General features: G+C 41.9%; 1 protein-coding gene across 2 annotated transcripts; it reads right to left on the minus strand.

Annotated features, from left to right (window-relative positions):
* Positions 1-276: 276 nt before the first annotated feature.
* Positions 277-13,570, minus strand: plk4 (polo-like kinase 4 (Drosophila)). Of its 2 annotated transcripts, none has more exons than XM_061794672.1 (15): positions 13,364-13,570; positions 9,517-9,612; positions 9,177-9,272; positions 8,614-8,728; positions 7,379-8,387; positions 7,211-7,299; positions 6,091-6,422; positions 5,912-6,016; positions 3,537-3,648; positions 3,309-3,458; positions 2,122-2,344; positions 1,681-1,768; positions 1,459-1,599; positions 1,274-1,380; positions 277-409 (listed from the first exon to the last, which is right to left on the minus strand). In XM_061794672.1, the coding sequence occupies exons 1-15, from the start codon at positions 13,391-13,393 to the stop codon at positions 298-300; spliced, it is 2,805 nt and encodes a 934-aa protein (XP_061650656.1). In that variant the 5' UTR covers positions 13,394-13,570; the 3' UTR covers positions 277-297. The 2 variants fall into 2 exon arrangements, with proteins under 2 accessions (XP_061650656.1, XP_061650655.1); XM_061794671.1 differs by lacking the exon at positions 13,364-13,570 and adding an exon at positions 11,252-11,475.
* Positions 13,571-13,840: the final 270 nt, after the last annotated feature.

Raw genomic sequence — 13,840 nt, forward strand, 5'->3', positions numbered from 1 at the left:
CTAAATTTTATTTCTGTTTACATGCTCATCCATGAGGTGCAAATTGAAGTGCAACAATTGAACACCAAGCCACCAGACATTTATTGGCCCCCCCACCCCCCGCTTGATGAACGCCACATTTCATAGTAATGCTAGTAGACGGCTACAACACAATGCTGCTTTACAAAAGAATCACTTAAAAAAATATTTTCCATAATCTTCTGTACATGTATAAAAAAAAAAATAAAAAAAAAAGAGAACCCATCTAACATAACATACAAACACATAGATATTTACAAGAGGGTAAAGAAGTAAATGTTAATGTGCTTGCGGATGATGAAATGGCGGGTTGTGCAACCACTCGAGGATGGTGTTGAGGCATTGCACCTTCTCCAACACGTGCTTGGGAAAATTCTCGTTCTCCTTGTATCTAGGATCAACACACACACACACACACGCTATTGAGTAGATTTACTTTTTACTAATGTATATAGTATGTACTCTAATTACAGGTGCATCTCATTCAGTTCATTTATGTCAGTACTTTAATTCGAAACGTTAAACTCACAGATTCCTCAGTGATTCCTAACCAGGACGTTGTGAGAAACCAAAAATGATGAATTTCAAATATATCTTTGTTCATACATGTATGCCACGGATGTATAGTGAAAAGCAGAACAATTAAATGCTTTTCCACCAAATGGCAGTAGCTCCATAATGAACCTCTGTAACGTATTGCCATTCATAAAACTAAAGTCAGGGCTTCCTGCAAGTACTGTATCAGCTTTGTGTTCAATTTACACAGGGCAAGATTTCACATGTATATTTGTGAGGAAATTGAGTTGAGATCATCATCAAGTATTTTTTGGGGCGGAGTGCCGTGACACTTTTCTCATTTGAAATGGGTGCCTTGGGTCAATAAAGGTTGGGAAAAACTGCCTTAAACAAGAAAATGCCTGGAAGAAGGCCAATTCCTACTCAATTCCTATATTCAAAATCATTTTGAATGTGTTTTATATAATAACATATCTCAAGATGGTGAATTTGGGAGTTTTGTTAGCTGTAAGCTACAGTATAATAAGGAAAATTATATATATATAATGAAACATTTCACTCTGTTTAAAGTGAATCTTTAGTAAGAGTTGATGTTTTGGAATTGAACTACTGAAATAAATGATTTCCACAATATTCCCAATTTTTTTTCATTATTATTATTATTTTTCCACAAATAGCAGGCGTTTCCTATAATTTATTAGTGTTGTATAAGGTGTTACGGTGAAGTGCCGTTTGTCACCTGGTGACACGTCCCTCAGGAGACGTGTACTCGAAGCTGGGAAATCCGAGCTGTACCAACAGTTGAGAGCCGTCGTTGAAAAGCACCCGCACTCCGCCACTGGTCAGCTGAGGAGACAAAAAGGAGCATTTGGATGACCCACCCCCGGCACGTCATCCTTTCTAACAGCTCAAGGCGTCAATTACCTCCGAGGCCCAACCCATGTTGGGCACAAAAACGGATTTTATCACTTGGTTTTGCGTGTTCTGCAGGACATCCTGGCACGCGGGGGAGCTTTTCTTACTCAAGCTGCCCGAGCTGAAGTCAGCGGCGTCATAGGAGTTCATCTACACACAGACACAGACCCGTTTAAAGATGCCTTTGTTTGAGATAAACGTGTTCGTCTATCCACGCTGACGGAGACTCGCCGAAGGAGTGATTTTTGGAAGTTGATCAGCAGGCGCAGGCTGGGAGGGAAGTGACGACGAGAACTGAGAGTCGGGGATGACGGGCCTCCTAAAAAAGATGAACATTATAGATACAGATACAATGTTTACATTACATTTAGATACATTACATTCACTCGTCTACAGTGCTGCCCTAAAGAGGACATATAATGAAAAATGTGTTTGAATACAAATAGTTGGCTCTCTGAAGTGCCTGCCCAACCTATCAAGTGTGAAATGAAATCTAGTAAAGCGAACTGTTATGAATGAGGAGACCATCTTTTTTTCCTATTCATTTTTAACGGGGAAAGATGATTTGAGATACGGTAAGTGTGTTGAGGTATAAGTGTGGTCACATAACAAATTCAAATCCTAAATCACGGCACAACTGTGCAACTGATGTCAATCGGAACACGCGTTTACCTTCCGATGGTGATGGGGAAGAAAGGAACCTTCTCGCGTTGCTCCTCCAGCGTGATGGCGGCCTCCAGCGCCAGACACAAGCGGTGGGCCTTCCCCGACAGCTCAGCGTAGACGCGGCTCTCGGCGCTCAGGCCGCTCAAGCCCGCCTCGCCCCTCACCGTGTACGACTTGCCGCTCTTCTCCACCACGCGCAGCAGCTCCGATGTCTTGTGGCTCTTTGCCCCTGTGCCGTGCATTCCACAAAACGTATCAGTATCCGGGTCCGTGCTCAAATGAAACGTCACCGCGTAATTTCAGGCCGCCTCTGGCTCGAAAAGCTCCGACGTCATGCAAAGGGTCAGTTGACTGGTGAGTGTCATTTTTAACCGCAAAGAAGCATTGGAAACTGTTCCGCTAAAAACATTGGAGGATTTTCAAGCAGTTCAATTTCTCAGTAGATGTAAAACAATTCATCGATTAATCGACAACTACGCGGTTATCCAATTTATTTTGAAGATGGAGTAATCGTTTATAGAACTTGTTTAACTTGTCCAAATCCTGAATTTCAGTACAAATTCTGATTTCTGTTGTCCTTCATGGAAGCAGACTGATCAGCTTTGTGTTTTTTCAAAATAAGACATTTGCAAACATCTATTTTTACCTTGTAAAACAATTATCAATATGTTTCCCTATTTTCTAACATGTAGAATCAGAAACTGAATCATTCAGAATCAATTCAAGGTGTGTTCATTTTCCGCACTGTCAATTTGAAATAACGTCCTGTTTTTGAATAAAGGGATGGAAATCATTTGTAAAAAAATCCTGTTAATTGATTAATCGACAATATAATTGACACATTAAACGATTCAAATAATCATTAGTTGCAGCTCTATTTCCCAGACAAAGTATATTAAACGTGCGTTACAGCTTATTAGTTTTTACAAGTTTTTATCCCTTCCTTCAAAGTCAGAAGTTTACATCCGGTAAGATTACTAGAAACCTTTAAACAATTTGGAAAAGCCCGCATGATCATGTCATGCCTTTGCAAGCTTCTGATAGGTTGACTGACAATGGGTGTATTCGAAAGCACACCTGAAACACACTGCTTCTTTGTGCAACATTGTGGAAATAATGTCAGAAGAAATCAGCCAAGATAGATAGCGAGAGAGAGAGAGAGAAAAAGAGAACACACAACATTGGCGACTCACCGTCGTAGAAGAAGACCTCCAAATCGCCGTTGGGGGAATTCTCCATCAACATGACCTTTGCGTACTTGGTGTAAAGCGTCACTTTGGGGGTGCTGGACTTGGCCAGCTGCAACAACTTCGAGGCATACTGGTACTTCTTCCAGTATTTTTCTAGCACAAGGCACAAATCCATGGAGGGGATTGAGTCAAAATCAGAGTGAGGTTGCGTGTTAACGTGCTGATCCTCACCTGGGAGATCCTCATAACTGCAAATGTGAATATCTTCTGGATCTTCCGGGGGAGCAGGCGGCCAGTCCAGCACAGGAAAACCTTTCCCGCCATTGGGCTTGTATATCGTCGCCTGCAAGCAATGTCACGTCATAACAGTGATTCCCCACCGCCTGACGATAAAGCTATCATCTGGTGTGCAATGGAAAAGGATACAAGTTCCCTTAATTGGTTCCAACCATATATCTTTCTTCTTCTGTCTATGGCGGCGACTAATGGTGTCAGGTAGCACAATTAAATGCGCTTCCACTGGATGGCGGAAGGCACAATGAAGCAATCTATCCACTGCTGTCATTCGTACAACAGAAAAACAGCTTTGTGCTCAACTAAAGAGTCGCAGATTTCACACGCAGTACTCTTGTCAACAAATTGAGACAAGATCATCATTTTTTCGGTAGACAGCGGTACCTCCACTTATGAGTGTCCCGACTTACGGGTTTTTCGAGATATGAGTTGTTTTCCTTTTTTGCTTTGACTTGCGAGCCACAATTTGAGCTACTAATGCAGCTACTGGTGGCAGCGAACTCAAGTCAACTCACTTCACAACAAGCAAACGTTTGGCATAGTGAATTGAACAATTCTTCACTATATGTTTTTTGCCACTGAAGTTATCTGTCAAACTAAACTAAACATAAGACAAAGAGAAGGACACATTAGGAGCTTTCCCACCGCAGGAACCTTTGCAGGAACTTCCCCTAGCTACCCTGGTAGCTTGAGTTCTCCCTGTGACCCCACCGGAAAAAACTAAAAAGGGACGGAAGGTTCCCCCTGGATTATTTCATTCCTCCTGGCGGATAGGGTCTTCCTAGAGCTACCGGGAACTCTTTTGGGGGGGGGCTGTACTGACGAACACTGGTTGGTTGACAGACCTCTGTAGGCATAAATCACATCTATGGTCGTATGCCAGCTTCTGTGGCACAATGTATTTAGGTAGGTCATCTCAATAAAACAGAATATATTCTAATTTATTGAAATGTGCCTTTTTATAATAAAGCTCCCTACCTCAAAGACAGTCTGCAGCCAGGTTGGCATTGCAAATAACAATCAGGTCTAACTGCCTCACCTTGGATAAGGGGTTTTAAAAGGTATCAAACATTTTGATTAAGAAAAATCATTGAGACATTGACAAGTTGAAATGCCAGCATGTTTTTTAGATCCAGTAGGTGTCAGTAATGAGAAACATCAGCCTCATTTGCTTAAGCTACCCTGAACTAATAAGTGTGATGGAAACATAAACCACATGGGCCACAGGAACCTTTTGCTACCAGGAACTCAAAGTTACTGGACTGGTTGGTGGAAAAGCCCCAATTGTGTATTTAAAACATACATACAACTTTGCCTTATACCAAAGTCCGCCAGCAGAATGCTAACAAGCAATGCAAGACCCCTTAGATAAGCTAACAAAACAAGCATTGATATTGTGGTGTTCTAACCCTTTAAAAAGGTCCCATATTTTGCCAAACCAATTTTTTCTAGTATTTGCGATGCATGAATGTGCCTATGGGGCCTTAGTGTAAACGTGAAATGGGAATTCAAATCGTCCACGCATTCCTGAGTTCCAGATGTTTTTTTTCCTGCAGAGAGGAAATTTCCCGAGCTTATCTCCGTCAGTAGCGAAGATCTTCCTCCAACCTCTCCGCTCCAGCGCCAGCGCTGTCACGTGTGCTCTCACAAGTGGGTCTTCTCCATAGAGGTAACCAATCGGAGGCCGAATATGGACAAAGTGGATACAAAACTGGCTCAAAGTCGCTGTCAGAGGGGCCTTTTTTTTGGACACTAGTATGGCAAAACCAAGGTGGTTTGTTTTTTAATGAAATTGCGACTTTTATACTAAGTCCATGTTAGAGAGTCACTCGATGGAGGTCTCGGCAAATAAAGAGGATTCTGATTCTAAATAGCCAAAATAGATGCAGCAACACATGTAGACAGACAATATTAATACTCACAGGCATACATTATTTTTCCTTTACGACTAAACGACTAACATTACTAACATTTACAGAGCGGTTGCGAGCGTCTTCTTTATTTGTATCCATAAGTATATATTACCCTGCTCCGCCGGTGGCCAAGGTGCTCACATCAGAACGAGCTGCACAATGAATTACTCATGTTGCACAAACTCTTAAATTCTTTACAGTCTCTGTAATTATGTTATTACTTTATGTTTTATAAAGTACAATAGTGTAAAGAGTTATTTTTCTCATTAAAAAAAACATTCACAACATTCTGTTGGTGTTTAATTGGGTGGCTAGAATAGATTAATGGCATTTACGTTCATTTCAATGGGGAAAGATGATGATGACGATACGAAGTGTTTTGCGATATGAAGAGCTCACCATTGATCCATCAGAGGAAAGCCGAAGGACAACCTTCACCCTCTCCTGTCCATTTTGGCACGTTAAGACCTCGATGCACACCTCACCCGTGTCTAGGAGGGTCACCTGTGAAGAGAACACGCTTTCTTTCATCAAGCGACCTCAACAAAAGTGACATCATGACGTCAGGAATCACTTACAAGAGTATTTTTGGCCTTCTTTCTGAAGGGCTTCAGTCTGGAGGCGCACAGAGGCGGGACAAGATCCCTCAGCGTCGTCTTCTCCTTGCCTACGTCGGCTTTAGCTGAGGGCAGCTGTGAGGAGGAGGAGGAGGAGGCGGAGGCGCAGTGAGGAGGCTGGAAGTGGGCTCCGGGTATATTCGCTCTCTGGTACACGTCCAGGCCGGAGGGTTGGGGGCGATTCAGGTTTACGGGCTTTTCCATCCACGAGCCCTGTCCTCTGTCGCTGTGGAAAGTGAGGCTGCTCCTGCTGCTGCTGTGAGCGCTTCTGTCAGCGGGCCCCAGACCACAACCTGACAACAAAAAGACAAGATCTGTCTGTTTGAGCCGCTGCTTTAAACGCTGTTCTTTGGAATATTTAAAGCAAGTGTTTTTATGTGCCTTCTTTCATGCTGCATCTTATGAAAGTGAGCAGAGCCAAGATTTACATCTAGTAAAGGGCCGTGAGGGGAGGAAAACAAAAGCAGGCTAATCTGAAGTCTGAGTAACGAGAAGTGTGACTTGACAAATTCCTCATCTTTTATGCGCATAACATTACGACTCCATTTGCGACCAAAAAAAAAATATGTTACGCCTGTTTTTTCCTATCATAGTGTAACTTAATTCATCCATTAAGTTATGCCCAGCACTTACGGTCATGGCTTGAACTGGACCCTATCCCAGTTTACACAACTTAATTCAATGACTATATTCTGGTAAAATGACAATTTGATTCTTATATCAGCTATTCTTCACAATATTTCCTCATTTTATTCTGGTAAAATTAAACTTCAATTTTGTAAAATTCTGACATTTTGTTAGAAATTATGTCTTTTATTGCATACAATTTTAACTTGATCATTGGATTACATTTTTACTCACAATATTACAACTGTATTCAATGTTTTAGTATTGCAGCTTTCTACGGATACAATTTTACATTTTTGTCAATTGTTTTCATGTTACTGTATTATTTTGTTCCTATCGTTATCCTAATAGAATAATTGGCGAAGTCATTTTTATCTATCAATTTGTTTGTCTGTCATATCTATCAGGTTTGTACAAAGTTTGCAAAAATGATTTCGAAAGAACAAGACTTTACCATCGTTTTTGAGCCAGTTAGTAACTCCCTCCACATCTTGATAGAGGTCTGGTGGATGTGCCGTCTTTGTGGATAAGAAGTACCCTGAACTAGAGAACGGCAGAAGTCAAATGAATAAACACGGGGCTTCTAGTATTCAATGATAATAGGTCTACAAATAGAGTTTACTTTGCAGACTGCTTGACAGGAGGTGACGGTGTCTGCCCACGGTCAGAGAATGAATGAGGAGTGGAGGACAAAGGGAAGAGTCGTCTTCCGGCGCCTGTCAGTGATTCTTCTGAGTGATACCGGCCCTGCTCGGCCTGACCGGGCCCTTGAAGCGGTCCAGAGGAGCCAGAGTGGTCTGAGGAGTGGGTTGTATGTGGGTAGCGGGAAAGGGGCTGGTCACTCCCTCCTCTGTAAGGCGGCTTGCCTCTGCCTTCATTGTGAAACCTGTCCAGCGAAAGCGGCTGCTGCTGCTGCTGCTGCTGATATTGCTGCTGCCACTGGAGTCCATCTTCAAAACAGGGCCGGCTGGACTGGAGTGAGAGACCGGGCACGGCCGCCATGCGGCTGGGCAGGGCCGAGCCCACGGCGTGCCTCATCTTGCTCTGGAGGCGGCTGCCGCTGCTGCCTGACGTGGAGGAGGTGAAGCCTGTGGAAATGTTGGCAATACCACTGTCCATGGAGGAGAAGACACCCTGGCCCAGCTGTTTGGACTCGCCCTTCAGCCCCCGGGTCATAAAAGGATGGTCCAGCACCGTGGGCAGGGTGGGCCGAAGGGCGGGATCTCTCTGCAGCAGCTGATGGATCAGATCCTGGGCCTGCTGAGAAATGTGGTTGGGCATTTTGTACTCCCCAAATACCACCTTGGAAAGCGTGTGCTTGAGCGTGTCCATGTCAAACGGAGGGCGGCCCGTGAGGAAGGCGAAGAGCATACAGCCCAGGGACCATACGTCCGATTCCAGGCCATGAGGGCCGCGGGTTACCACCTCGGGGGCGATATAGTTGGGCGTCCCGCACATGGTGTAGTGCTTCTCGTTGGGGAGTTTGAGTTGAGTTGCCAGGCCGAAGTCTGCGATCTTAATTTCCATGTTATTGGTGAGCAGCAGGTTGGACAAAGTCAGATCCCGATGAATGATGTGGTTAGTGTGCAAGTAGAGCATCCCGTTCACGATCTGATCCATGAAGAGTCTTGCTGTGAAGAGGCATCCAAAACACAACTCAAGTAGCAGTAAAAGTAGCAGGAATCAATAGTGTTCAGAATTTAAATGATTGTGCTTGTGCCATGTGACGTGACAGCGTACTCTTGTGCCGCCGTGCAAATTAGTTCTTTGCACGCTTTGAATTAGAAAACCTGAGTCGTAAACCAAGGACCCCCTTTATATAAATATGAAGCTTTGATTTCAAGTCAAAAGTCTGACCTTCTTCCTCAGAAAATGGCACCTTGCGCTCTTTCAGGTAGCGGTTCATCTCCCCGTTATGGCACATCTCCAAAACCAAGTAGACGTAGTTCTCATCTTCAAAGAAGTTGTACAGCTGAAAAACAAAGAGGAAGTGCAATTTAAGTTCAAGAAATATAAAAAAAAAAATGGGTAAACACAAGAATAGCTACCATAATAAATGAAAACTAAAAAAAGAGTGATTGGACGGCATGGATGCTTACATGACCTGTACCAAAAACATAACTGATAAAAGCCAGAAAGAGTTGCCTTTAAATGAACACGCTTCTTGACAATATTCGTTATTTTTAATGTCATGTTTTTGGGGGGTTTTTTTTGGACAATCCAACACAGAGTATTCCTGGAGGTCAAATCCATACAATCGTAATTAGGAAGTCTTTGAAAGAAAAGCGTCAGCTGCTGAAAAGAAGACAACATTGGCTAAATATTAAACACTACAGAGGAGCTTCTGCACGCTGTATGATATAACCACGGCAACACTAACAGAACATGAATACTGTGTGTGTGTGTGTGTGTGTCTTTACCTCAACTATCGAAGGGTGCTTTAAGCGGCAGTGAATCTCTACCTCTTGTCTTACACGCTGGACCAACCCAGCTTTGCACATCAATTTCTTGTCAATCTGCAAATGGAGACAGAAGAAGAAGAAGAAGAAGGCGACGTAGTTGATACCAAACAAGAATTTGTCAGGGGTGAATAGTCAATCTGTCGCCTGCACAATAAAGCACCGAGACGTGGGGAGCCATGATGCCCTAATTATACCTTAACAGTTTGTAATGACAGCTGTGTGGGCGTTATTAATTGCAGGCTAGAATTTTCATCGCAGGTAAAGCCAGTTATCGGTTATTCGCCATGCACATTCTTACCATTTTGATGGCAACCTCTTGACCCGTCTTGAGAGATTTTGCCCGGTAAACACAGGCAAAGGAGCCTTTGCCAAGGAGGGTCAGGACTTCAAAATCCTGCATGGAGAAAAAAAATAAAAAAATCCATATTAATACTTAGCGCTTCTTTCGATATTGGTTTGTCAAATATTTTAAGAGCAAGAACCATCCGACCCGCCGTTTTCTTATCCTCATTATGGTCACGAGTGAGCTGGAGCCTATCCCAGATGGCTTTGGGTTAGAGGCGGGGTACACCCTGGTCTAGTCACAGGTAAATAGCAGGGCACATACAAACATTCATACATTCATGCCTATGGACAATTTAGAGTCTTCAATGAACCTAACATGCATGTTTTTGGAATGTGGGAGGAAACCATAGTATCCAGAGAAAACCCACGCAAGCATGGGGAGAACAAGTAAACTCCACAACGGAAAGACAAAGAAAAACCCCAGAACTTTAGAACTGTGAGGAAGAATGCAATGTGTAATGTAATGTAGTGTGTATTGGGTGCAACATGTATTGTAGGTTGATAGCTTTTAAGATTATATTATTTATTATTATTGACCATTTTGTTATTGAATGTTGTGCAATGTGTCGCCTCACCCAAAAGTGATTGCTGGGCAACTATTTATTTATTTATTTATTTATTTTTTTTAAAAGGTGGTGTGGGATGTTTATTTATTTATTTATTTATTTTGTTAATGGGTATATTCTGTTGTGTACTGTTGTATGTTTGTGGTGTGTAGTGCAGGATTAGCAGAGTCCACAACACATGGGGACATTAAAGTATATGAAATTAAATGAAAATGGAAGATGAGCTAACCACAGCCACCGTGCTGCCCCCAGTCAAGAACCAAATGACTAAAATGTATCATGTATTGGCAAAACAAAACATCACCACTGCATACATAAACGGACGAAGATGAATGATGAACTTAAAACACACACCCAAAAGTCGATTAATTGTGTGTGCGCCGATTATCATTACGGCTTACAAAAATGTACTCTGAATAGCAGCAACCCAATAACATTGACTCGGAGTCGGTACCCATTTTGGGGAGCTACTACATGTATTTGTACAATCAGACAATGATGACCCAAGTAAACATTAAATGCAGTTGTTATGGTGATTTTATGTATTAATTATTAATTATTATAATTATTTCTTTATAATTATATTCTAATTATTTCTTTGGATTATGGCATTTTGTTGCAGCCTTTTGAGATCTTTTCACTGACTTCACTTTGTCAAACAGGGTTCTATAGGCACGATGCCCATAGGTGTGCATGTGAGTGTGAATGGTTGTTTGTTTATATGTGCCCTGCGATTGGGTGCCAATCAGTTCAGGGTGTACCCAGTCTCCTGCCCGCAATTAGCTGGGAAGTTGGTATTGTGTCATAGTGACAGATGCCTCTACATGGGGTCCTCGGTTTATGGCGGAGTTCCATTCCCGAATTTATATGAAAGTTGAAATTTTTTTTCCCGGGATGTGGGAGGAAGAAAACCCGCATAAGCACCATGCAAACCCGCGTGAGCACCATGCAAACTCCACACAAGAAGGTCAGATGCAAGATTCAAACTCCAAACCCCACAAATATAATCCACAAACACAAATAATAAACACATTGTAAAATCAATACAAGACAGCTGACAAGACAGCTGACTAGAAATTGCTCTTTGATCCAAATTAAACCCAAATACTGAAAACATGATACCTCAATATTGAGCTCACGAATATAACACAACCTCTCCTCTTCATCGTCAGGGGAGTCAGAGCAGTTGGCTACCATGTGGTGGTACATGCCGCCTCCACGACGCAAGACGCAGACAAGCGCAGACACCAACGACGACTTGACGGCCGAGACAAATGCTAACGGCCTTACAAGCCAACAACACCTGACGCCGTCAGATGGCCAACTACAACCTGCAATTATCCCGGCGCGCTTCCCGCGGATCAAGCCACTTGGAGCCGTCTCCCAGCAGCGAGAAGGGGGAGGAGGCAACACACACACACACACACACACGAGGCACACAAACTCATTCAATAATAGCACTAATAATACTACAACTGCTGCTACTACTATAATTAATAATAATAATAATATGGATGAAAATATTTTTGTTTTCGTTTACAATACAGGCATAGGAAAAAAAAGCTAAGAAATGGTTTAATTTAACAACAACAATACAATAATAATAATAAGAAGAAGAAGAAGAAGAAGAAGAAGAAGAAGAAGAAGAAGAAACAAAGTACACAATAACTTTCATATGAATAACTAAGAGTGTACTTGTACATATACTGTAAATAGTAAGAACAATAAAATACATTTCAATACTGTAGTAAGAAAAGGTAAAATTATAGACTACCGTGAATATTGCTGGGAACTAAACACACAGCAAAGAAAACTAAATATGCTTGCAACGCAATTTTTTATTTATTTTATTTATTTTAAATGTCTCGACGAGCTTAAATACTCAAAGAACCATTTGGACTGTCTCCCACAGGGTGGAATAAATTAAAGCCAAATTCAAATAATATACCTGCAGAGAACCAAAAAACGAAAACCAACAACGCCATTTGCTTCTGTGTTTTGTCATCATTTCATCACACGTGGAGCGTGCAGTCAGCTGTCAATTTGAATCAAAAAGGACTATTTCCTTTAACAATGTAAAATATGTATTTGCAAAAAAAAAAAAAAAAAAAAAAAACAGCTAACTGAAATTTTTATTTTACCTTGTTTATGTGATTTATGCTACTGAACCTCAGCATACAGCATCGGCATATTTGAGCACCTTGATTTAAAGAGGCGTGAGGAATGTTTGTTTTTAATATACTTGTAGTTTATGTAGCACATAGCATTAAACCACAGGTGTCAAACTCTAGGCCCGGGGGCCACATCCGGCCTACAACATAATTTTTATGTGGCCCGCAAAAGCAAAACATGTCATCTTGCATGATTCTTGCTCAAATCTGTACCAAAATTTCAAATTGTCATATGTAATAGCAATGTTAAGATATTGCAAGTATTTTTTGTTACCAAACCCCTTTTTACAGTAACAAGAACAATAAATAAACTATTAGCCTTGACTTCTGATTTTAAAAATTGTTGCACAACACATGGATGAATATGTATAACCATACGTATGATGAGGCGACACATTTATGTGGTTTCACAGTCATAACAGCTCTCTGAGGGAAACCGTAACTATCATTTGGCCCGCAACAAAAATGAGTTTGACACCCCTGCATTTTCTTGGATTTATCCATGCTTTGCCGACCAGAGGTTGACTATAGCTCCATAAATCTTGGTGCCAGTGACCCCAAAAAAATACATAAATAAATAAGTTTATTTCAATGTTATAAGTACACCATAATCTTCAAAATTAGAATTACATTTGAACAACGAACGAGCTAATTTAAATGTAAATTAAATACTCATTTTCCAAAGTCACAGAGAGCCACATGCAGTTCTAGAGCTGCAGACCGCTGGTCTAAACATCAACAATGATAGTGAACAATACTACAACAGTGCTTTATTTTCAAAACAAATTCAAAATAGTTTTGGACTGGAAGAGGCAACCATCTTGGGTGGGTGTTAAACTCCAAATTTCCGAACACAACCTGTCGACAAGCTCAATTCAGACAGCCAGAATATCCGTGTTAGCACAAAGTCTTGACTGTAGTGTGAGTCTTTTGACACCGTAAGCAACAAAAGCCGTTCGCCTAGCGAGCTGCACATCAAAAGAACCTTCAGGCTTGCAGTTAGCTTTAAAGCTGACGAGAGAGACCGTGCTAGCTCGAGCCAGTCAATGCTAGCATAACTCACCGCACGTTTTGCGCCGATTAAATCGCTCATCGTGGCTGCTTTCGTCGTTGCCGTTGCATGTAGAAAATGTGCGTCAGTAATCCGTTCATCGATATTCGTCCAAGCGGTTTTCAGAGAGCAAACGCCGTCCGTTGTGTTCCCCCAAGTCTTGACTTTGGTGCCGCTTCCATTTTCAAAATACGCGCCCGTTAGCCTGCGTGCTTACGTCACGTAACGTAATGCGTCACTGTCACGGCTGACCACACCCACTTAGCGAAAGATATTTTCGAAACGTTCTGCACAAGCAGGGCTGCCTACATGTTTTTTTTTCACCGCCGGTCACGTCGTAGTTATGCTTGTTTTCTACTAAAAAAAAGTCGGTTCGGTTCGCATTTTGTACAGTTAGGGAACAGAGTGAAATACATAGGTAACTGTTTTTGTTTTGTGTCAACAGGAGCAAATTGGTGTGAAATTATTTATTAATAATCAGTTCTCCGG

Source organism: Phyllopteryx taeniolatus, chromosome 13, assembly GCF_024500385.1.
Source record: "Phyllopteryx taeniolatus isolate TA_2022b chromosome 13, UOR_Ptae_1.2, whole genome shotgun sequence".
Classification (NCBI taxonomy): Eukaryota; Metazoa; Chordata; class Actinopteri; order Syngnathiformes; family Syngnathidae; genus Phyllopteryx; species Phyllopteryx taeniolatus.